This window comes from Buteo buteo, chromosome 3 (genome assembly GCF_964188355.1).
Source record: "Buteo buteo chromosome 3, bButBut1.hap1.1, whole genome shotgun sequence".
NCBI lineage: Eukaryota > Metazoa > Chordata > Aves > Accipitriformes > Accipitridae > Buteo > Buteo buteo.
This window is the reverse complement of record NC_134173.1, coordinates 51,995,663-52,021,788: the sequence shown is the minus strand read 5'-3', so window position 1 is coordinate 52,021,788 and position 26,126 is coordinate 51,995,663. Positions and strand designations below refer to the sequence as shown.

Below are 26,126 nucleotides of genomic sequence, written 5' to 3'. Positions count from 1 at the left end.
CCCAGCATATACAGCTGGGGCAAGAAGAAGGAAGGGGGTGGGCGTTCGGAGTGATGGTGTTTGTCTTCCCAAGTAACCGTTCTGGGTGACGGAGCGCTGCTTTCCTGGAGATGGCTGAACACCTGCCTGCCCATGGGAAGTGGGGAATGAATTCCTTGTTTTGCTTTGCTTGCGTGCACGGCTTTTGCTTTACCTATTACTGTCTTTACATAGCCCATGAGTTTTCTGACTGTTACCCTTCTGATTCTCTACCCCATCCCGCTGTGGGGGAGTGAGCGAGTGGCTGTGTGGGGCTGAGCTGCCGGCTGGGGCTACACCACGACGGGTGCATGCAGCATGGCGCGCTGCCAATCCCTTTGGTTTGGCAGGGAAATGGAGGAAAGGACGGATCCTCCGCTCGCTGACGTCGGAGGCGGCGGAGCAGCCAGAGATACCTGGGAAAGACTTGAGTGCAAATTTTGTTTACAGTAAAATTGAGATGACCAATTATTGTAGGATGTCCACTGCTATTTTAAATGGGGAAAAGGCACTTTTCAAGTCGTTTTGTGACTCGTAAAGGTTCCAGGCTTTTCCTTTATGGAAATCTGATCAGAAAGTTATGTTGGAAACCACTCCTACAGCAAGGTTCATAAATAATAAATATTATCTCTTATTAATCCATATTTTAGTTTAACTCTGGCTTGTGGCAAGTTGCTTCCTCAGGGAACGTAGGATTCTTTACAAGAGAAGGTGATGAGCCACAGTCCCCAAGGAATTAAATTGTGAAAACAATCTTGGTTTTATACATGCTAATATAGATCTGTTATTCCCTTTCCACATCTATCACAACACATTCTAAATTGTGGCTGATCTTTTATGCAAATAGCTGTCTTATTAGACATTGCGGCTGTATGTGCTAATGTCTCCATGGGTTTCTCGGGCGTTTGCTATCTAACCATCAAAGCGGTGGAAATGAATGATGATTACTGCATCCCTTTGAAGAACAAAGAGGAGTCGAGGTTCTAGATGCGGGATTCGGTGACACCGAGCCATGCGGGCAAATGAGAGCATCTCTGTGGCTTGTATTAAGTCGGGAAATAATTTTTGCCTGTGTTTTCTTCTTGTGTTTTATTGGCACTGCTAAAACTGCAAACATCTTTCACAGCTGACATTTTGTTACAAAACATTTTTAGGCTATGGAGATTGCAAAAGGCAAGTCAAAACAGTCTCTAATAGTGGCATAAAAAAGCCAAGAACTAGTTTTGCACTGTAAAAATGTATCTGTTACCTCCTCAACTAGCTGGAAGTTCAAATGGTACTTTTATTTTCCACTGTCGTTATTATGATGTGAACGTTATGTGAGAAATACAACTCAGTCAAGAGAATACCTGGGAAGCATTATAGAGGGGAACCCCCCCCCCCCCAGTGGATTACAGTTCACTGCTTATGTGTTTTACATGAAATGGGAGTATTCTCTGAATTAAACCAAAGTAGTGTATGGAAACATTAGAACACTGTCATTGAGTTTTCAGTTTGGATTAAAAAATAATGGCAGTCCTTTATACCTTATTATTATTCCTGAATACCTTTAAAAAAGGATGCTAGCTTTTGAGCACTGAAGTTCATTTTATGCCGTGTCCCACACTTTAAATTAAGGAGCCTGGGTTCGTCACTTGACATTAAATGCCAATAATCCTTGTGGAATAGATAAATACAAAAGAAGAAACTGTGTGGTTTTAAAGTGCACTAATAACTGGTGGGATCGTTCCTGCAGCTATACTTTAAACCTTGTTTGAAGCTATGAAGGAAATAATGGTGGATGTTTAAGGTTGGGATGCTGACAGCAGCCCATTCAGCAGTGCCTTGGCATGCTTTTTGGCCCATGGTTTGGCATTACAGTGCCTTCCAGGGCTGCGCTTCCCAAACAGCGTGCCTTGGCAGAGCCTGGGGAAGCTCGTCTCGCTGTAATGCAGCTGGTTATGCCTAACAGAAAAGTAAAACTCTTACAGATACTCCAAGGCCATATGTGCACAATCTGCAGATGGTTTGTGGCTACTCCAGGCGGTTCAGCCAAAGTTTGCCCTTGGCACTGTGCTCGCCAAAGCCGGTTGTGAAGAGGCAAGTGTTGGCTGTTGTGCATCTTCTGCGCTCGAACGGTAAATCTGACGCTTCTGGAAAATGTCAGTCCTCTTGTGAGTGCAGGGATTGATGTTGGGAGGGTTTTGTCATAAAGATGCTCAGACAGTGGGGCTTATCATCGCTGTGATGAGTGGTCTTCAGCCTGGCCAAAATGGTTGAAAACCAGTGTTTTGCGCAACAAGCGTGACTATAAAAGCCAGGTATTTTTTGACTATGGAAAAAGAGGTGAAATGAGCATGTTTGTAGAATCTTACTGTATCATTTGAGTGGCAGCCCTGTGAGGGGATGAATAAGAGACCATAAGGTTTTGCACGTTAAATGGGTATATTGGGAGTTTGCTAGAACACTGCTCAGATGATGCTTGTTCCGTTACATGGGTGGTGTGGGAGCACCAAAGTACCAAAAAGAGCACCTTCACATGAATGATAGTGCAGTTCCCTGTGCAATCTTAGCGTCACCTGCTTGTGCTGTGCAACGTGAGAAGCCCATTCAAGAGTCGGGTTGGTTGTTACCTAAATGCATTGAAGGTGATTTAAACTCTCAATACCTTGGCTGAGAGGTATAAAATGGGCACAGCCCCAGCTCCCATTTTTATCCTCCTCTTTCATTTGCATACCTCTAGAGCCCATGGCAGGAAGGTAGGGGAGTGTGGGGTTGCTGTGTTTTAAATGTCTGTTCCTCTCTTTTGCTCAAGGTGGCTGGAGGGCTGCGTCTGCAGGTGGGTTTCCTGAGCAGTGACACCTGTGGATGCACACGTGCCTAGTTCTGCTTCATACTCCTGGGTGTGGTGTAAATGCGTTTGCCAACAATAGAAGCAGCTCACAATACTACATTCGCTCCCTGGTGTACTAAAGAAAAAAATTATATAGGAATGTAATTCAGTGGTACCAAATGCTGAATTACAGTGCAATCAGTTTAAATCCTTTTTTTTTTCTTTATTTATTCAAACTAACAGGCTTTCTGTAATGTTAATAACCCATGCAATAGGGAAAAAGGTATGTTTAGAATTTATCTAATAGTCTTCAGAATAGTGATGATTAACTCCAGTGTCTCATTGTACACTGGGAAGGCTTATGTCTTTGTGTATAATCATGTAAATGTTGCTTGTTAGAGTTTTTTTCTGATATTGTAAGTCATTGATTTCCTTAGTAACTTATTTAGGAATAATGCATTTATTTTTTTTCTGATACTGACAGTGATTTTTGGATTGAAAACGATGGGTAGAAAAGATGCCTCTACAGCAAGGACTCCTGTTGACCAGTACAGGAAACAAATAGGTAAGAGATTTGAAGGAAAGTTTGTGTACTTAAAAAAAAATCTGTTTTTTCACCCAGACCAGTTAGTATAACAAATGTATTATTCCTCTTCAAAAGCTTCATTTTGCTTGTGAGTGGCACAAAATAATGCGCAGTCTAGGGAAATGTTTTTTATATGCTGTTGACTAATTGATTCAGCAAAACCTTTTATGAAGACAGTGTTTCGAGTAACTTAATAAAGTCCATGTTCTGTGTTTGGAAATAAAGTGAAATATTGCAGTGCAGCAGCTCCACGATGTTTCTGAACTGTTGGAACTTTCCTGATTTTCCTGTTTATCTCCAGTTTAAAATATGGGCATTTCTAGCAAAATACTCTTCCTGCTTCATAACAATTTTTGATACTCTGAGTGATACAGATCTTTACATTGTATAACTGCATTTATTCTCACCCTAATGCAATACTTTTAACATTTTAATCATTTATTTTCCTAGGTCTCTTTCTGTTCTTACCCGTTGTATATATAGGTAACTCATATACAAAGTATGCACGTGCACACAGGTACACTCACACAGATACCTACATGGCAGACTCAAATCCCTATTTCTTTGCTTAAATGCAAAGGTAACTGACTTATTTTTGGAATCCATATATGAGGACTCTGTCTCTCTAGGTGTTAAATGATATTGTAAACAGGCACAATATTTTAAAAGTACATATATAAAATGAAATACCTTAATCTATACTCAGTTATTTAAGTGAATGACTTTGTTTTACAGTTGCTAAGCACCCACATCTGTGTTTAAATATGCAGAAAAATAGCAAGTGTCTGGGAAGAAAAGGCTGTTTATAATATACATTCTCATGGTGAAAGAGGTAGGGGTATGTGAATGACCTTATTTTTAACATGTCTTAATTTTTTTAGTGCTGCCTTAGTATTTTAATATAACTGTTTTAATGGTCTTGTCTGCATTTAAAGTTGAAAGTAAGGGACCATTTTGTATTTTATTTGTTTTAGATAGCTGTGGAATGCTCTATATGTCCTAATTGTGTGCAATTTGCATGACTGACTTCCTTGGTTCATTCTCTGAGATAGTTAGAAATGCAGCTGAAATCTTCCGAGTACCTTTACGGATGGGAAGCAGATATACTGGAAAAATGTTTAAATAGATGGGCTCTCTGCTTTTGTGCAATTTAGGTTTCACATAGAAAACCTTACAAGGAAACTATTACCCAGCATAGGATGACACCACAAATATTTCACCCAAATGGCTTTGGTGAGAAGTGGGAGCCCTGCAGCTCATCTTCGGGACAACTCATCTCGTGTAACTGGATGTTTGGTGAGAGGATGACTGCATCAGCTTTCTGGCATTTTCTCCACATCTTTTTCATTGCAGTCACTTCTTTTTCAGCCACCTGCTTTAGGGTTGCTTTTCTTCCTTTTGTGAACGCCTTCAGGTGACCACAGTTGGAGTTGTTTTTTGAAGTCCTCTGCAGGCTGAAAGACACTGGTGATCTCCAGAGGAATCCCTGGAGAGCAGGCTGAGCTGCTGGAGGACCAGGGGGATGTAAAGCTGCATCTAAATACGAGACTCACAAAATTACCTCCCCCTTTTCCACAGCTTGGGCTATTTCTGGCACATTACTACCACACAGCACCACAGTTGCACATCTCACACGTGTGAGATGCCAGGACTGATCAGCTGTGCCTTGAGCAGGGCAGAGGACGCTGTGCTGCAAGGGGGTGAGAGTATTTGATTGGGGCCCAGCACGCAGAAGGATCCTGTTATGTTGCTGACTCTCCAGTTTTGGGCTAGTGTGTTGTCTGAACAATTTGGCACCTTCCCTGTTATATGATGCAGCACCGTGATCCATTGGGTACTGCAAAATACAGTGTCTGAGGGGGCTCATAATAAGATCATTTTCCTTGGATGCGACACGTTGCTCTTAACTTGGCAAAAGCAAGCGTTAAAAATTATCGTAAGGAAGAATCTCACACCGGCAGGCAAATAAACTATATAACCTAAGAGGTGTTTCTGTGATTGTAGTATTCCTTAGAGGACAGAGAGCAAGAACTAAAATAGACTATCCACTGCCTTTTGCTCTGATGATGGTTTTTTCAGCTCCCACTCTGGTCATTCACTGATATAGCCATAGAGTTTGCCAATGGAAATTAGTTCTCTGAACTTAATGAATCTGAGAGGTGGGGGCTGAAAATTTATGGGTATGGTTTTATACTTTAATGTTGTGGGCGTGTTTATGTATAAGCATTTTGGGCTAGTTTTAGGCCTGGTAGCTGAGCTTAGTGGAGCGAGCCCTCTAGTCTAATTATGCCTTTAGGTGTATTATGGGACAAATAGGTGTATTATTGACAAATATTGTCCAGTAAAGAACTTTTCTTGCCATAATGGAATCTTTCATTTTTTTGCCATTACTTCTTGATTTTTTCTTCTTATATAGTTTTGCGTAAGTTATGATAATTCATCTGTTTATCACAGAATCACAGGATGGCTGAGGTTGGCAGGACCTTTGCAGGTCATCTGGTCCAACCCCCCTGCTCAAGCAGGGCCTCCAAGAGCCGGTTGCCCAGGACAGCATCCAGATGGCTTTTGAGTATCTCCCAGGAGGGGAGCTCCACAACCTCTCTGGACAACCTGTTCCTGTGTTTGACCACCCTCAAAGTAAAAAGTATTTTTCTTATGTGTTTTAGGGTGTGCCCATTGCCTCTGGTCCTGTCACTGGGCACCACTGAGAAGAGCCTGGCTCCATCCTCTTTGCATTCTCCTTTCAGGTATTTATATACATTGATGAGGTCCCCCTTGAGCCTACTCTTCTCCTGGGTAAAAAGTCCTAAATCTCTCAGGCTTTCCTCACAGGAGAGATGCTCCAGATCCTTGATTTTAACTCCTCTTGATCTAATTCTTCATGATCTGATTTCATTCAGATACTTATTAAAAATTATACAGAAGGAATTTCAATTTTTTTCTTAAAATCTGTTTATCAAATAAGCCCTACATTTGGCAGCTTAGGTACTTTTTCAGGGATGCTTTAGTGTGAGGCTGTTCAGTGGAAGACCCCACAGAATACAAAAGACTGTCATGCTCCAGGATCATCTGTTTTGGAGATGGACATTTGATCACCCTTTCCCAGATAGGTTATATCTAGAAACAGTGGGCAAAGGGAGGCTGCATGGGGCCTGTCTTTAAAAAAATTAATTTATCAAACTCATTTAAAGTTCTAAATCCATGCTTGGAGTGATTGCCATCGTTACTTTCCAGGCGTTTGATATCTATGGATTCTTGAAAATATTATGATGGATGCTGGCTGAACAGCTATCTCTTCCTGACTAACAGTGATGTTGATTTTTTAGCTCACAATTTAATGTTTTCTAGCTTTGCTGGATAGAAGGTAACCAGATTGAAACGGTTTTATTACCTTTTTTTTTGATGGAAAATGGCAGTCTTCAAGGAGCAACATGTCACAAAGTCATGTCGACTTCAACTCAACACAATTTTCAGTTAGATGTTTAGTGGAGTAATTTGAAATAAAAGCAGATTTTTAATTGAATTTTGTTCCAAGCTTTCTGTTTTGTTCTGAGTTTCCATACGGCATGCCACATGTTTGCCCTGTGCCACGGTTCAAGTTCATGTTGATCACTTCAGTTCAGCCGTTTGCCTTTTTCTCTCCTCCGTAAGCGGAGGATCGCTTGTATCTTGTTTGCCACTGTGCCATTAGCGGTTGCCGTTTGCTTGAGTAGCATTTTCAGAGGATTCCCGCGGCATAGAGATTGATATTGCTCTTCTCTGTCAGCTGGCTTTCAGCCATGTCTCCTGCCACCAGCCAAAATTTGTCTGCAGTGCCTTTCGTTCAGCAAGTGCTCTGGTATCCGACAGCAGCGCTGCCTTTTCTGTAGGGAGCAGAGGCAGCCTTTTAGTTATCAGACCAAACTGGCACTGGCTTCGTGAAGACTGTCCCCAAGTGGGACAGGGAACAACAGCAGCAACCTTTTCAAACTGGCTTAGACTGTGCCTGGAGGAGGGAGGACGGCACCGAGGGAATCTCTCCACGTTCAGTTCCCCGTGAGCAGCTGAGGCTCTGGAGGAGGCGTGAGGAAAAGTAATTTTAACGCTCTTTATTCAGCTTTCTCTCACATACTCAAACATATACCTGTCGTGCAGCAGCAAATGGAGCAGCTCTTCTGCGTAGCATTTCCTTCTCACTGCTGCTGTTTGCGCTGCTGTGCTTAATTTGCTGGGATCGGAGGAAAGGTGTGAGGCAGTATGCATCTTTCTGCATTTATGCAGCTTTGCTCCGCAAATGCTGTGAAAATAGCAACAGGTTTTGCACCATATTTGCTTTGTTTACTGTTATGTGTGCTTTAAGTTCCCAGAACAATTCCACATGTATATTTTCCATCCTTCTTCATCTGGTGTGTCGCTTGCTCGGCATGGAAGCCGCAGGATTTGTGGGTAGTGTTCATGACTCGTGTGATTGTGGGATCCTAAGCAGGCATACTGAGAGGATTATAGCATAACTAAAACCTGGTCTACAAATCGGGAATAGACATACTTTTGGCTCCCATTACTATTGTTGCTGTAGCATAATTTTTCATGAGGAGAGGTTGTTTGCCAATCATTCAACCTCCAATTTGTAGACTCAGAGGCCTGCTTATTGTCTGCTCTGTATCTTCTGACTTGCTGGCTTGATCCTTTAGGGGCTGGAGCTTATATAGGCATAGCCCAGAGGATCTCTGGAGTAAACGAGGCTCCTCACATCCCCCGGGAAGGAGTAAAAGTTATGAATGAAAATAAATTCTCGTTTTGTTTTGGAAAGCACAAGGTGCTAGGCTGACAGCGATGGCTCGGTGGTGGTGGTGCTCATTGGCATAGCACGTGCAGAGCAATGGGGCGGTGAGGGGGACTGGGTGGGAGTCCTGAGACCTCGGCTGTAGCAGCACAGGAGGGGCGAGTGAACTGCCCACCTGAACCAACAGATAAAACCCCGTGGGTAAAGTCTCCACTTTTTTAAAACTCCTCGGTGTGGGGAACTGGTGATACATCCAGAAGAAAGGTACCTCATCCAAGTGCCAAGGTTTACGGTCCAGCGTAGCCCTGATGAGATGGAGAAGAGCTTGTATCTCAGCGTGAGCGTGGTGGACAGAGCTGGCTCTGTTCCCTCCCAGCCTCCTGCACAGAGCAGCTCAGCTGTCAGCTGGGTGATTGCGAAGGAAAGCAGTCCCAGTCCTCCAAAGCAGGAGTCGTTTGTGGTAATACGGTTGCACTGACAATATGGAAGAATAGACCTTGGTGAGATGGATGGATGGACGGATGGACGGTGACAAGCAGCAGCGAGAACGTCTCTGGGGTTCCCACCTCCAGCTACCAGCTCAGTCATGGGCATGGACCTGTTGCCCCCCTGTCTCCAGAGGGAAGCCCTTCTTGTGGCAGATTGCCATCTCCACTTGCCCTGCTGCTAAAAGAAGTCTCTTTACCCACCTCATCTTTTTCTCTGTTTTCTGTTATTGTTCACCTTCTCTATTTTTTTACAGAGTTAATGTCCTTCCACCTTCCGTATCCTGAGTAGTGCCATTACATACTCAAATCAAACTGGCCACTAGCAGTCTTCCTTTTCAGCTCACAAAAAAGGGAAACGTTACATTTTGATACTTTCTTCTGAAATATATTACATACTTTGAAGTGAAATGTGATTTCTTTTGTTTTGTTTTGGATCAGGAAACGTTTGTTATCAGCATCAAAATTTTAGATTTCATTTCTGAAACAACAGCAACAGCAGCAACAGCAAAAAAATGTTTGGACTGAATTTGTGCTGAAAATTTCAAAATCACACCATTTGTCACAAAATAGGAATTCCTGTATCTTTTGTCTGTTAAGAAAAGGCACAGGACCAGAAGGCAGCATTTGCATCATTGAGATGGCTCTCCACTGTCACAAGCAAAGATGTAGCAGGACTGATGTCAATGGTATTAAAATTATCCAACTTATTTTTTTAATGAGTCATCTTTTTTTTTCCCCCACATTTGATGTCAGTCACCTATTTATTGAGGGAAAGGTAGGGAAGGGAAAAGTACAGAAACAAATACTTGTTATTCTAAGTTGAGACAGAAAGGGGAGAGACCTCTCCTACTATTATTTAGAGAGTAAAAACAACCCAAGAGATAGGCAGTTCCAGTGCACGATGTGCCTTTTTCTTTGCATGTGGAGCATTACATTTACTCTCTTGAATTTTTCTAATAAAAATGTACTATTAAGCACTTAATAAAGAGAACTAGAAAAAAACTCCACCTTTTGCTATTATGTGTGACTGTTGGCAAGTTTTGGAATCTTCTCCTATGCTGAGTTTCGTACTTCACAGTGATATGCCATGGATACCATGTGTAGTCCCTTTTCTTTTGTTTGGAAGGAGGTTTTATGAAGAATGAATTTCTTTGTAACAAAAATTGAACTAGATCTCTTGGTCAGTGATTGCTGTTTTGATTTCAGTTTTGTGCCAGTGGCATCACTTCTTGGAAACTAAAGCAGGAGCAGCTGAGGAAAACACTGCTGTGAAGTGAAGCGTAGTCTGGCTGTACTAATTTAATCCACATTTTGTGACGATTGGGATGTTTTTAAATATGTTCTGTGAAGGCTGATGATGGATTTTAAGCACATATAGTATGGGATCACTTATTTTTTACAGTCCAAAGCAGTAAAGCTATGTTTTATTGCTTTGGCTTAGAGCATAAAAGGTGATGGTAGATCTGGATATGTACTTGTGCTTGCGTGGGTATTACTTGGTTTTCATTTGCCGGGCAGACGCAGCCCCAGCCTGAACAGGGGCAGGAGGAGCAACTGCAGAGGCCGGGGGCTGTGGGAGCGCGTCCGCACACCGTGCAGAGGTGCTGAGGAGGAAGGTGGTGTGTCTAACCCTTGGCTCCCACCCCTTCTCCACAGCAGAAGCCTAGGGTTTCTTTGAACTTGTTTGATTATACTATTTCTGCTATATGTTTATACTATACTTGTTTAGTACTTTTATACAGATGGAGGCTCATAGTCTGCTCTTATTTTAATCTCATCAACAGTATCGCCATTTCGCTCCGTGGAGTCGCAACAAATTTTTGTACGGGTGTAAATGAGAGTGAAATTTGACACGCTGTTTCCAATTGCTGAACTGCATTTCAGCGTGGTGTTATTTCAAGCACTTGTAATTCCTGTAAGGTATCTGGTATCTACAGGGCTCTTGCAATGATACATATTTGTGCTTGTACTTACCCTCAGCTTCTGATCCATTCTTCAATAGATTCATTTCTGCAGTCCAAAAAATCAACCTAAAACAACCTCTTTGCACCCTCTCCAAATACATAAAAATTTGACTGTAGACACATAAGCACGTGTATATAGTACATTCAGAGGCAGAGCAGTTTAACATTTTTAGAAATTCTTTCGCCAGGCTTTGAAAATCCTAGCTCATATGTGTGAAGGGTGGACTTCAGAGTACTCATATCTCGATGTGAATCTGTAAATCTAACTTTAGACACCCATTTCTAAAAAATCTCAGGCATAATTTTTCTATGTATACAGTGTTCATATATATGCATTCTCTGTGTGTGGTGCGTGTGCTTATATTTGTAGGTAATATTATGTCAATATAAATGCAAATAGAGTTGGGCAGTGAACTACAGATCTGATTTCCTCTTATTTCATCATAAGGCAGCAGTGCAGAAGGCTTAAGAATGAAATGCCCAGTGCACATGCATCTATCAAGATGCGCTTGATAGATGTTTAAGGTGGACATAATGCATAGTTGTAACTGCATTTCTTCAGTTACAATGCTATGAGATGTAGCGCTACTTTTTTTGGTGCAGTTAAGTTTTGTCCCGCCGTCGTCCCGCAGTGGAGGGTGGCAGTTTGTTAAACCTCCGCTGCTCCTCCATTGTCTGGACTTGCAGAAAGGAAGGCAGCAAGGAGACTGGCGAGCATTGCAGGGGGCACTGGCCTAAGAATAAAGACGTAGCATCCCCTTGGCTCAATTCAAGAGGTTTAACTGAAGGGACTTTTGTATTTCATGCTTCAGGATGTAACCATGTGCATTATGTAGTTCAGCAGGTATTGCACCTATTTATGGCCTTAAAAAAATGTGTTAGATATCTGTGTTCAGGGGAAGCATGACCATAGAACAGTCATCTGGCTTTTGTAATGAATTTGTTCACGTTGGTGATTGCTATCATGCGGTCCATTAATTGCATGTTGTCAGGGATTTCTGTAACTGGTTTGTATTAATATTTTTTTCAGTGGAAGCTTTTGCTTCTGTTATGCCTTATTTTGGAAGAAAGTTAGGAACTGGCTACATTGTGGTTTTCAAGGTCTTGAACTATTCACGGGATTGTCTGCTAGGCTCTGCATATTACTTGCAGGCCTTAAGTGTTGGATGGGAAATGAAATAACAGGGCAGCAGGCGAATGATCTTAGTAAGCTCAAACTGCTAGAATGAAAATATAAGAAGGCAGTTGCTTAATTTGAATTACAGTTATAGAAAACACAAACATCATGTGACTAGCTTTTGCTTTTACTTGATGGTAAAGGCTGATTACAAATAAGCACTATTGAGAGTATTCACACATTCAAAGTTATTTTGAGATTTTTCATTTGTGTAGCAGTTGGATCAGTACAGCGAAGCACCATGAAGTGAACAAAGAGCTCCACAATAAGAAGTGGAATGTGGAAAATCAAATACTCTGCCCTGATTGAGTGCTCTGGTTGCAGTTAATAAATTTACAGATAATGTAAGACAAGTCATTAATCTGTTATTTAATCTCTGAAATACTTTACTTGAAATCATCCTTGTCATCAAAGTCCTTGTCATCATCCTAGCTACATAGATACCCTATTTAACATGGGACTGACTGAGTGAGTTTTGCTCTGCTAAGCTATTGATACTGTTGTAAAATAAGTCATATATTAAATAATAATATTTTCAAGAGGTTTGACTGCCTGTTAAATAGGAAAGGTGGAAAAAGCCTGCCTTTTCCTCAGTTTATTTTCTGTGAATATCTTATCAGCATAGCTGCATTGGTGCTGTAAGATTTGCAGCAATATTGATATGCTTGATTGTGATATTTGATTTTTCATTAACAAAGTAACAGTAATTTTAGAATGCATGGGGTTTTTTTGTTAGAATTAATTTTCCTGTGGTATTTTAACCAAATACCTGTGGGTTTTCTTGTTCATATGAACTGGCGTTTGGATGATCTAGGGTGTGATAGGTAAGAGGATGTGACACAGCTTGTCACTAAATCACTTGCTCAGGTTCAGCCTAGGTGATAGTCATGGGAAGATGGTAACTGCCTGGCAGATGTTGGGTGGCATTTATGATGCGATGTTTGTGCATTCAGTTCCTAGTGGAGAAGTGTTGAAAAACATCATTATTTGTTGGCAGTCAAAACAGAGAGGAGCTGGATAATGAACTAGCATATGGAGTGAAACAGTGTCTCAGCATTAGACATGGTCCCTTCAGCTCAAGGTTACAGCATACTGATGAAAGCGTGGCCCAGATTCACTGAAGCTGCTGTGAGTAAGTCTGAACTCGGAGGGTGTGTTAAATCCCTCAGCTTTGGACCTCTTGAGCATAGCGTTTGTGTTGACGTGCCTCTTAGCAGCGCTAATTAACTTGGCCACGATGCTGTGTATTATGGCAGTGCATCCCCTGGTCTGAAGCTGGCTTGCACATAACCAGTTCACGTGACAGGCAACACGAGCGTGCAACTGTTTGTGTAGGCCTGGCCTGGGGGGCCTTCAGCCGCTGTCACTGCATTGCTGGAGGAAGTTTTAAGTTAAAGTAGAATGCAGGTGGGGTCTCCTAGGGGTTTTGCAGGCATTGAGTGGGGGTGTGTCAGAATCATCTCTGTAGGCTTCTATTCTGACGGGTGAAAGGTCTGAGTTTGGGCTGGTGATTTATGTCTGCGCTTGTAGGTTAAGCAAGCCTGGTACTGCTTTCTGGCACAGGGGCCAACTGGCATCGAATGACCCTGACCATATTGTTAAACTCTTTTGTCCCTAAAACAGAGTGGCTGCTGGCAAACTGCTCGTTGAAAATTGCTCTAGGCCCATGTTAAGTCTTGAGCCATCTGTAGGAATTCCTTGGGAGAGGGCTAGTCTGGGCACAAACTGTGCCAGGGACTGTTGTAACAATTGGAGTGTGCAGACCCTTGAATTCCAGTTCCTGTTGGCATTGTATAATATATTGGTACACCTACAACCAGATAGCCAGAGGGTACAGTTTGACATTACAAAGTGACCTTTAGCAACACCGACCTCTCCTTGTTCCTGTCCCTATGTCACAGTGTATACTATACCATCCTCTGGGATGGCACAGCTGTTTGTGTGCCATTTTGATCCAGCTTGAAGAAAAAAATGTGCTGGGCAGTTTTTCAGTTGAATCAATTCCCTGATCTACTTCATCATCTGGCTGCATGCACAAACTGAGCTAATATGCATCGAAGAGCAGGACAGCACACTGCAGGGACTGAAGTGTGTGGCAAAACTCAGGCCAACAAGTGCCGTAAGCCAGTATTGCTGTCGAACATATCGCAAAGCCAGGCCACACCTTGAGTGAGTGAGTCTAGGAAGAGTCTTCATTCCATATAACATGCAGATTGAATAGATTAGGAAGTGTAAGAAGGATTCGCTTCCTGTGTAGGCTTCCCCCAACTTCTTAGAATCACTTTTGAATTCAGTCCAGCAGCCTCTGTAGGCCAGATCAGTCCTACTGGCTGAATTACTTTATGAATAATAACTACGATAGTTTAAATCCATGTATTTTTAGAGGTATTTTACACTGTTTGCAGTGGATGATGATGTTGTCTTCCATAGATGTGGAAGGCACAACAAAACCTAAATGGAGTTCTTTTTTTTGGCACAGCCTTTTCCATAATGTTCAGGTATAGTAAAGTGTATTTTGCTTACTGAACATTAGAAGGAAATGGAGTGAAGTGACTAGTGGGATTATCTCTGAAGAAATACTTTATCAGAAAAGATAGGCTGCAGTCCACTGTGTCTTTTCTGGAATAGATGGGGACTGTGCAAACTAGAATGAACTGCACAGGGAGAAACATTGAATAAATTGCAAATCAAATAGAACTGAAGGTACAATCCTTAACATACTTCATAGTGTGAAGTGTCTCAGAAAATCAACCTGTTAAGTACAATACCAGATGGAAACGATTGGTAGAGTTACAAGAAAATCAGACTCATGTCTGTAACACAGGAGGCTCCGTGTATCTTGATAGGCAGCTTGGAAAACCACAGACCCCATAGCATATATTCCATGGAAGAGTTTCCATCCAAATGGCTTAATGGAAAAAGTAAATATGACCTGTTGTGTTTGTGTAGAGAAACTATCAAATTCTAATGAGTAATCATCATGAAAAGGACAAAAAGGGAAGTGTTTTCACCTACTCTTCAGAGAGGGAGAATAAAATATTTTAGCTGTGGCAAAAGCAGAAAAAATGTAGTCCACAGAGGGTTGTCTTCCTCATCTTACTTCTCTCACTGATGCAAAAGAGAAATTAAAAAGCATAGTTCAGTGTTAATTTTTTTTCTTTATCAAGCTACCTTTCAGGTAATTTTTAGTCTGAAGAGAAACACTTCCTACAGTCAAGAGGCCATGAGTAGGAAGGTTGGATTTTATGGTGGTGGAGATTTGGGACAGGTATCACACTACTGAATTTAGCAAGTTATTTCAGATGCTCTTCCTTGTAACTGGGAGCAAAATCCAATCCATAAGTGTGAAGATAAAATGAATAACATTTTCATACTGGAAAGGCTTATTATGTTTCTTCACGATTTGTTTGTTGTCTGTTGTCAAAATACTATCAAAGAACTGTGCATGTTGCTAACTTGGTAATAATTTTGGAAAAGTTTCATGACAAAGGAGACTAAACACCAGTACAGGTTGCCCAGAGAAATTGTGGAATTTCCATCTCTGGAAATTTTTTGAAACCGAGTTGTACAAAGACCTGAGCCACGTGATCTAACTGTGAAGTTAGCCTGGCCTAGCTTCTCGTTAGAGTAGGTAACCTCCAGAGGTCCCTTCCATCCTGAATTATTCTGACATTCTGTGCCATTATTCTCATTTGTTTCTGAAATGCTAGGAATATTTGCTTAGAGTGGTACCAGCATAGAGTCCTACCACAGAAAAGGTTCTCACGGCTGCTCAGTACACTCCTGTGCATGGGCAGATGAAGAAACAGAAAACTAATGATATGGTACTTGTCATACATCACTATATGGGAGTTTCCGGGTGGCTTGCATCAGCATCTTAAAACATGGCTTATCTCTTTACTTTGATGACTAGCTAACTCGCTACCAATGCTGTCAATTCATCAGCCGAAAGTCTTAGGGGAAAGGTCCCCTTGTTTCTGATGATCAGCCATGGTCATGAAAAAAAGTGTGTTTTATCCTTGTATGTATTTAAAGTAGAGATAAGAAATAATAAAGCCATTATATAGGGTACTGGAGAGAGTGCGTTTGAAGTACTGAGTACTGCTGTGCTCATCCATGTTTAAGAAAGATAAAAATGAAAGAGATGCTGAAAGAACTGCTAGGGTGACCAAGAGCCTTGTTTAGCACAGCTGAACACAAACTCAGACAAATATTGTTCCTCTCAGTGAATGTTTTGGGAATAAACACTTGGGAAATACAATAGTCCATATATATCCAGTCTGTAACTGTGTCTAAATTGTCCATAAAGAAACATAGCTGGAAATTAGAAGGCAGTTTCTTACGAACAGGAGATTGATCTTCTTGAGTAATGTCCTACTAGTAGGGCTAAAGACAAAAAAACCCCAAAGCTCTAACCTGTTTTCCAACTGATTGTTTTCTATGATCAGTTTTGAACAAAACTGAATGGTGTGGGTGCCTTCACTCACAGAGTACTGGATTTCAGTAGTTCACCAAGTCCTTCCTAGTCATACATTCCATATGGACAAAGTTTCACTGTGAAGTGGAGCAGCTTTCCAAGATATTTATAGCTAGAAAATGCATTTGGAAGGATTACCATAACTTTCTGACTGTAGTTTTACTTGTGGAAAAATTAATACTGAGTATTTCACCAAAATCAAGATTTCAGGAGAACTGAAAACATAATCTTGACTTTCACAGGCTTTTCCCTTTTTGTTGAGGAGAATATGAAATTTGTGCTGAAAGTCCAGGCTGAAAGGAGAGACATGAAAGGAAAGGGGCACATTTTGATCATAACACTAACCTTTGTTTTTCAGTGCCTGTGCTTTCAACATAATGTTGTGAAACTATCAAAACATTTCCATGGCATCATCTTTTCCTGTTTGTTTTGGGGGGTTTTAAATAAACTGCTGGGTGTACATTTGGTGTTGCTGCTCTTTTTGTTCTTTATATTATAGAAGTGCAGTACTTAACAGTCTAGCAGTAAGTATAGTGTGCAGTTTCTCAGAGGATCCCCAGTTATACATCTGTGACAGGACTTTCCTATGTCACCCTTTGGCCATAGCTGTTGCAGCATCTCCCACTGGTAGGAACAGGATGTGACTCAGGCATTCTTGCCATGAAAAAATGTCATTGGCAAACTAAAAAATGGTTCATACCAAATTCTTCTAGCAATTGCCTCATCTCCAGGGGAGCAGAAAAGAGGAATGCATAGTATTTGTAGGTTGTCAAGGAACCTGGGAACATGCTTCATTCGGCAAGTAAATAGGTGGAGTTTGGAAACAGTTTACAGCAGGTGCCAAAGGTTGTGGAATAAGGGCATGGTAATACGGGCTGTCTCCACTGCATATGTCACTGACTGAAGTGCTTTCTTTGGGTGGAGTTTTCCTTCACCTATTTATTTATTTATTGAACAGCATATGCAAAATCAGTCATTTCCCAAGACTTATTTTAACCTAGCTTAGCACATTTTGAAAGAAATTCATGTGGCTGTGCAGCACTAAGCATTAGTGAAATCTTTGGCATAAAATTGCTTGGGTCTTGGAAGTGCACACAAGTATGGGGGACATTGAAAGAAATTCATTCCCCATAAATCTTGAAATAGGTTGATACATTAGCTATAGTGGGTTATAGTTGTGTAAACACCTGGACTAGAAAGTGATCAAGGCACATGTGTTTATGTGGACTGTTGGTCACTAACATATGACAGGGAGATACCAACTAAGGCTGCCATTTGATCATGGCATGAGATGCTGGCCTCAGTGGAGAATGAGGTAAGACTATTGCCATGTTTTACCTCATCAAATCTCTGCAGTTTTCCTAACCCAAAAGAAGGAAGACTGTTACCTAGGACTCCTTGCACATTTGATGAATCAAAACGTGAATGTCTTGTCCAAGGTCATACCCAAAACTTGTGGCTGAATGAGGAAAAGATATTCTGGTCCTCATCTATTACCCTAACCATAAATGCATTTGTCATCTTCCATTGGTCACTTGCCTCATTTACTATACATCATACAACTTGATCAATGAGTCTTATTGTCTGTATTTAGCTATTGAAAGAGGAGGGGGCTTCTGAGCAGCATACATTATCATAAAATGATAAAAATTCATAAATTTCTGTATTCCAGTATATATGTTAGGAGCAGATAACTATATATTTATTCCTTGACTTTTCAGTGCCTGCCGTTGAACTTGCTACTATCCGTATCTGTATTAAAAATACAGGTGGGTGCCTAAAGATTTTCTCTATGGTATTTCTGTGGAGAAAACCAATAAAAAAAATAAAGCACTAGCACACCACGGAGTGAACTGTCGGCAAGTCCTTTTGCCACACTCTGTAGGCCTTTTATCGTAAGAAAAAAAATTACCGATTAGAACATGAGTATTAAAATAACATTGTACTTCTGCCACACATTTGGATTTTGCACCGAAAGCTCTAAGAAGTAACTCAGTGTAAATCTCTGTTGCATGCATGTGTCACTCAAATGTTAATTGCAGTAATTTTGTTTTAATAATTTAGTGTCCTCTGTTCTGCATATGCAAAATCCCTTTGCTAAATTCTTAGAACTTAGCATAATCAGATCCGCTGGCTTTTTCCTGGATCTATGAAAAGTATGTCTGTCATAAGGACTGCGTTGTTACTGAAAGTGGAGTTGTGTCTCACTTCTGAGGAACTGAACTGTTGAAAAACAGGCCATAGGGAGGGTGTGTGGTTTTGTTTTGTTCTGTGTTTCTACATCTATCTATCTACAAAATGAGACATTCAGTAAAACAGTTCGCTGTGAATGTGAGACAAACGTCTAGGTTGTGAGGAACTGAAAAATGACTCTGAAAAAGAAATGCATTGACTGTTTTTCACTCTGCATGCGATGTATAATAAATGCGTCCTTTCTGGTATGTTTAAAGAACGGAATCAATCAGAGAGGGAAATGTCAATAGAGGACTGTTCAGGTAGTTTACAAATAACCTGTCTCATCTGTCCTGAGCGATGCCTGTCCTGTCTGCTGGGAGCCCACCGCCATGGGAGGTGGGGGGTTCTCTCTGCCGATGCTGCACATCAGCACTCTCCCGCAGGAGATGCCCTTGAACTAGGACCAAGTCACTGGTCACCTGATGGTGCATGGCTGAAGTTCGGTGTCCTGCATTGCATGCTAGACCATGCTAGGAGACTCTACATGGAGGGACTTCTTCAGCAAGGGAAGGGAGAGGGGGTCATAGGGTTACGTAGGACCTTTGTGATCAGTGCAGTGTCCATATAAACAGTTTGTGAGGAAACAAGAATAGCTAGAAGTCAGTTTTCTGTTTAATTCTGTTTAATTTTGTATGCTTTTAATTCCAGAAACTGAAATTGCTTTGTGCATGGGTTTATAAATATTTAACATGCATTTTTAATGAATAAGAAATTGACTTTAAGGGTCAGTAGCAGACTCGGTTACTTTTTCAGGTACTTTTTAAAACTGTTTCTCATTATATTTGTAAATGTAATTTTAAAATCTTTAAAAAGAAATTAATATAGGCCATCAGAGAATCATCTCTAATAGATAACACTCATGAGTGTTTTTCACTTCTATTCCACCATTCGTCCAGGATCTCGGAGTTTTTGATGAGTACCAAAGTCTTGCAAGGAAAAAGATTTCCCAAGGTCATACAGTAATTTTATGGAAGATTCAGGAATAGAAAACAGCTCCGTGCTTTATCTGCTCTAATCGAATAGTTTTCCAGATGGTAGACTGTTTTCCTCAGCAGTCTCTCCAGGTTTTGTATGTTTCCTACAAGAGGCAGCATACTTAAAAGATCATCCTGTGGAATAAAGTTTCAGAAAAAATGATGCTGCGAGCAATCCTTGTTTCTTTGAATAAATTGCCCTAATACATGCCTTTCACTATTTAAATTGTTTATAATATAGTCATGTTCAAAATAAGATTATTACTGAAACCAGCTGACTTTATTCATTAAAACATCAACAGAGCACTGATGCTGGTGCGAATGACAACATAAAATCAAAAGGTCTCAGATAAACTCATTACTATCACTCTGATGGCAAAGTGATTGGAAGAATAAAACATTTAAGTTACTTGACAAATTTATATGCCTAAAGAGAAGGTGTGAAGTAAAGCCTAGCTATTCTTCATTATATATTGAAGATTGCAGTATTTGTGAATGACACCAGACATTCACCTGTAAGGCAGCAAGTCCAGTCCTGAACTCAGGAGCAAAATCCCATTATTTTACATGTTTTAATACACTACATGCACACACACATAGTTCCTTTTCTGTGAGCCTTCAGAAAGGGAAAAGAAAAGGATGGAGTGGTATGTCCAGAAAAATAAAGGTAAATTTTAAAGTTAGCCAGGCTCCTCTATCCTATTATCTTAACACAAACACAGATCTCATCACTGACTGTAGCCCAGTTTGGCTTTTGAAAGTAAAATTGTGTCTCCTAATATGCCTTCAAGACATTATTACACCTTTAGTTCTGAGGTCCTTAAACCATTACTCTGGGTGCTCATAAATATGCATTTCCTTTACACTTTTAAGTAAGCTGCTATTGCTGTCATTCACTTTTAGTTAAGACCTGTCAGGTGGTGTTTCTGTTGAAGGAAAGAAGTTTAAATTGTGGGCGAACTGAAGATATGTAGTTCTTAAGAGTGCTAAAATTATGAGTGAGTTGGAGAGATTATTCCTCACCAATAATTTTAGGATCCCAAGGGATAATGGTGATGTGTACAAGAGATGTTCCCTTCTCCGCTAATTCCATTAAAAGCCTCTGATTTCTGCATTGCTGGTGTGAGACTCCAAAAACCTGCTTTTCCATCTTACATAATGACTTTCACAGTATCCTGTAACATCCACCTCTGCTAAGACTGTCAGTGCATTGACTCCTGGAGTGACAGTGATATATAGGTCTGACAAAGCATCCTTCGCAATATGCTTCATTGAAGTGAGAACTGCAAATGCTGACAGTATTACTGGAAACCTTTTACTTAGGCAGAATTAATGAATTACAACTTGTATTTTGGGATGGTCTTGTAATACACAGCTGGTCCAGAATGATATGACTTACTAGTAAGGAATTACTGCATCTTGGCAGACAGCATCCAATTTATTTTCAATTCTGAGAAAAGCATTATCCACTGGATAAGACACTGGATCAGGAGTTAAGGCATTCAGGATCACAGTTGTCCCATTCTTCTGGTGCCTGACCTTACGCAAGTCTCTTCACCCAGATGTCTTTTATTCCTTCTCCTACTCTTTCCCTTTTTAAATGTGGCTGTGTTCATTCATAGGGTATCCCCCTCAGCTCTTGCAGCTTCTCCGCTCCTAGATGAACACCATGAATCCCATACTTGGACTAAATCCATAAATTTAGTCCATTACCCACAAGTTCTAGCTCCGGTCCAGGCTTTGTTTGGTTCAGATGTGGAAAGCTTTTCTTTAGCAAGTTGTGACCAGTGGTGAATTAACGGTGAGTCAATCTGAAGCAAAGAATGTTTTTAATCTTCTCAGCAAGGACGCAGGCTAACTTTAACAAAGATTTCAGCTCAACAAGGCAGGCGTTGGAGAGAAGTGACCCTAGCTTCTCCTGAGCTGCGCTGTCTCTGAGGCTCTGTCCCTGGTTCATCATGCGACTTTGTCAATGTTCTCTGTTTGCTGCAAGGCTTTTTTTGTTTTTCTTGAAACCAGATATATGACTTAATGCTGGGTGATGTACTAATACCATTCAAATGCTGCCATGCTATCGTGTGAGAACAGAAAACTCTGAAATTGTTAGAAACAGATGCAATGTGGTATCTGTGGTGGAGGTCCTGTACTCGTTTCGTATGGCCTCTTCTGTTCCCCGAGTTGCTCAGGTTTTCCATTCCACCCCGAAGACTTCTCTGTTCCAGCTGGGGAAAAGGAAGCTGTGGGAGACAGGTTGTGTCCTTCCCTTCCTGGACGAGATGTCACCATCCCTTCTCTAAGCAAAGTCCCACAGCAGAACGGCTGGTCAGGTTTGGCTGGGGAGGTCTGTGGCTCCTGGGAGGGTGCTCATGGAGGAACAGGGGCATGGGAGGAGGGATGACTCCAGATCCATGTGGTGCCACAGTCCCGCTGTGACTTCCCCTGGGACGGGCCCTGGTCACCTAATACGGTTGGACACATCACGTAGTGTGGGGTTAACTACAGCAGAGGGAGAGAGGTCCTCCTCTCCTGAAACACCACTGACCCTTTATCCAGAAGGTTTAGTAGTATTATTAGAGTACTTGGTGATGTTGTGGTACTTACTCAGCAACCACTGTTGTGAATGACTCAGTGATGTTGTCTGGCAGTAGCAGAGTACACCATACACCAGAGTAATTGGGAATAAATTTCAGATTGCTGGTATTGAAAACATTTTTCAGGCAGTGGTTGCTTTTGTCCTGTTCACATGCCCAAGAGGTTAAATTTACTGCCAGAGATGTGTCTGGAAGAGTTTCTTGCTGGTTCAGATAGGGTAGGGCTGCTGAAGGGGTTTTCTTCAGTGGGGAAATAGGGAAGGGGGTATTGTTTTCCATTTGATCATAGTCTTAGAATCATTTACATGTGTGGTGGTTTTTTTTCCTAAAAAAATATGCCAGTAGGGAATCTTTGACTTCTCCCGTGACCTCAGTTGTTCCTGTTCTGCTGAAGGTCAAAAGAAAGTAATTTATGTAAGACAAATCAGAGAAATTTCTGGCTAGGTAGTTGTGGGGATAAGGAGAACAGAGAAGATGTTTTGTGGAATGTGTGTAACATGGATATGCTTTATTGTGGGCAACTGAATTGGGTGACCTGGTCATCAGTCTCTATATTTTCCTTTATTGTCTTTAAGTGCTCTCAGTGGAGAACTATTAGTAGTATTTTACTACCTTCCTGCCTAAGCACAGGCTAGCTTTTATTGGAGCTAACCTCTAGTAATTATAAAGCCAACATCACAATAACAAGCAAACAGATGGGACATATAATATTCATAAATTATTGAATGCAGCTTCGTCATCCTTCACAGTAAGCTCTTCAGGACAGGGACAGACAGTATCTTGTTAGCACCTACAGTACAACAAGGAGGTAAGCGACAGCCAACATGATTTGTCAAATAATTCAGTTCTCTTCTCTGACAAAGTAGCAAACCTTATCAATGGGGAAGAGAAAAAGTTGCCATATGCCTTGACCTTGTCAAGGCTTTTTGACAAAGTATTCTAGTAAACAAACTACAGATGCATGAATATGAAGCTACTGCAAGATGGGTACCAAATTGATATGAAAGCTGTTCTTAGTAGTTATTAATGGTTTATTGTCTGTTTGTAAAAGTGGTCTGTCCTGGACCCAATATTTTAATTGCAAGTAGGATGATGAATTTAGTTTGCAAATTATACCGCTACGGGAGGCAGTAAAGAGATAAGTGTTTAAGATTAAAATTCAAACTACATTTGAGAAATTCATGAAATGGCTTGGAAAAATAGAATATAATCCAACAAGGAAAAGGGAAAGATTCTTAACTTTGATATAAATAATCAACTTACAGACTGAATATGACTAAGAAATGCTTAGGCAATAATTTTGAAGAAGAGGTCTGTAACAGTGAGCAGAGTCACAGGCAGACTGTGATTGAGTGTGTGAGGAGAGTATATACATAAAAGATATCAGTAAGGCCTCAGACAAAGTGCTGTGTTCAATTTTGTACAAAGATCAGAAAAGTCCAGAGGAGAGCAAGAGGAGCCCAGAAAAAAGACTGAAGGACTGGGATCGAAGGACTGGTTCAATCTGGAGGGTAGAAGACTTGAGAGGTGTAATGGCAGTCATTAAATATATAAAAGCCTTACGCAAAGAAAGGAATAAATCAACTGTCCTCAAAGTCTGTGGTGGATATGGCAACACGTAATGTGCTGAGAGTTCAATATGGGAGATTTGAGTTAGATACTGGACATGAGGAAACTTTTCATAGTAAACCTAGTGAAGCACTGGCGGAAAGCTAGTGAGGCTGTGCCATCTCCATTTTTAAGGACTGGTTTTTCTGTGACTCTGTTGTCCCTGTGTGGAACATGTTGCTGGATGTGTCCTCCAGGTCGGTGTCTGTGACAACAGTGTAATCATCTGTCTTTCTCTTGCCTTTGCTACTTTGCTTCTGCCTGGCAGATCCCCTCCTGTTCAGCTTTTCCCCCTATTAAGTGAGGTATGAGTACACCTTAAAATGGGATATATTAAAAAAAGTCTGAGGCCTCTAGGGACAGACATGGCAAAGACCAGAAGAGCACACTTGGGACTTGCGCAGCTCTGGAATGATGGAGCTGCACGCTACCTCCCTCCTCCTAGAAAGCTCTCACCATAAGTCTGTTTCCACTTATTTCGGGGTATATCACATTTTCCTCTATCTGCAGCCAACAAAGTTAATAAAATCAGTGTAAGCCAAATCGGAGGTGGGCGCAGTCTGTCTCACAAAGGCAGAAAGACTCTTTGTGTGCTGTGTGTCCCTCTTACCATGCCTTACGCTGCCTTTTTCACACCTTTCATCATCAAAGAAAGAGTACGATAGTTCCCATTGTCCAAAAGTCATCTAATCAAATGTTTGATAAAAATATGGCTTTTAATTGCATTAATGGTAGGTACTTCACTCCTAAGCAGTAGTATTTTTGTTTTGCTTTTCTCATTTTCAGAATTTATACTAAAACATGGTTGTTTATATGAAAGTGCAACTGCTAGTGGTTGTTCCATAGCAAAGTAATAAAAATGTGCTGAAAACTACATGTGCACATCAATGCATGTATACATTATGTAGGTGGAGAAGAAAGGAAGCGAAACACCCACCCAGTGATCTGTTTCAAATTAGTTGTGTTAACTTATTTTTAAGAAAGGTATTTAATGTTTTCATAGTTGTCTGAGTAGGAAATGTTGAGAAGATTGTTGGAAAGGTTGATTGAAGAACTGCCATCATGTGTGTTGAAGATACTCCTTTTACATGGAGCTATTAATTTTTAATGGCTGTAGGCATGAACCTGTTGGGCTTGAGCGAAAGATTGTAAAAGATCATTTAGCATAGAAAGGTGTGAAAAAGGACTGCCTATCAAATAGTATCTAGGAAGCATCAATATTTTTAGTGCTGTTCTTCAGATCTTTTATTATGGTCTTGCAGTTAATTGAGTATATTCTACAGGTATTGAAAACAATGAAATCACCTGACTAATTAGCTGATTTAAAGTATTGATGTTATTTTTTGTTTTGGCCATTATTGATAACCTGTTTTCTGAATTTTTCTTAATTGCTTATATAGATTTTTAAAATACTCTTTAAAAGAAGTATCAGAAAAGGTGCCAATTTAAATATGTTCTTAATTACTCATTACAATCAACGAATGTCTAATACAATTTTTAATTGTAAAGCATTTCTTTAATGAAATGCTGCTTTTCATGGCAAATCATAGCAAATTCTGAGGGATTTTCTAAGGGATTCTGTTTCTAGTCAGAATATTATATTTAACAAATATTACCAGACTTCTGTTTTGGAATCAGGGAAAGATAGCAATAATTAAATGGGTATATTTTGGTATACTTAAGAATGCTTTATATTTTGGTGGTTTTTTTTTTTTAATCTTGCATGCAGCATAAAAGGATCTTATTCATTTTAATGCACCCTTCTTGTTGGCTTAAAGCTGAAATACAGTTGCTTGAAAATTAATTTACCCCTCATGAATGACTGGTTGGATTGTCTTTGTAGCATTAAATGTCAACCCTGAGCTCAGAGCACATTGTGTCTACGGTAGAAAGTTGTCCCTGAGCACTTAATGTTGTGTTAAATGATGATGTGTCTTTTGCAAGTGTATTATTAGTGTCAAGCTGTTCCGTCTCTCAAGATTGAAAAATGGTCAGTGATTTGAGCTGCCATTAAACCTGAATAAAATATAGAGAGGCTGTGGGGGGTTTTCATGCCTTTTCTGAGTACAGACATACTCTTGAGTAGGTATAAGACATATCAAAATGTTTCTGTTAACCTAAGACTCCAAAAACTCCATTTAGAATCACAGGAATTAAAAATAAGAAAATCTCACTTCTGCTTCTCAGGAAAAGAATGGTCATTGAATATGTCTGTGTGACACTAAGAGCACAAAAAACCCGTAATAAATAGTTGAGAGCTTGGTCTTGTTTCCATAGATGTGAGCTAGAGTTCTGTTGCCAATGCTCAAACATAACACTGTTACTGATGTGTGATTTGCTGTCTGATTTTAACTGAGGTTGGGCCTGAAATTTCCTGTGGAATTTTGTTTTCCTGAGGTTCCTTTAACTTCCTAAATAAATAGTTATTTCCAGT

The 26,126-nt window shown here is 40.6% G+C and overlaps 1 protein-coding gene across 6 annotated transcripts in view; it reads left to right on the top strand.

Annotated features, from left to right (window-relative positions):
* TRIQK (triple QxxK/R motif containing) overlaps nucleotides 1-26,126 on the top strand; it is a 62,482-nt gene that overhangs the window by 15,586 nt on the left and 20,770 nt on the right. For 2 of the 6 annotated variants that reach the window (XM_075023592.1, XM_075023589.1), the window contains exons 2-3: nucleotides 3,315-3,395; nucleotides 18,006-18,053. In XM_075023592.1, the coding sequence (XP_074879693.1) occupies nucleotides 3,335-3,395; nucleotides 18,006-18,053 (109 nt within the window). In that variant the 5' untranslated portion in view covers nucleotides 3,315-3,334. Of the gene's footprint in view, nucleotides 1-3,314; nucleotides 3,396-6,082; nucleotides 6,164-18,005; nucleotides 18,054-26,126 lie in introns of all 6 variants that reach the window. The other 4 variants (XM_075023590.1, XM_075023588.1, XM_075023593.1 and 1 more) reach the window with 2 other exon arrangements.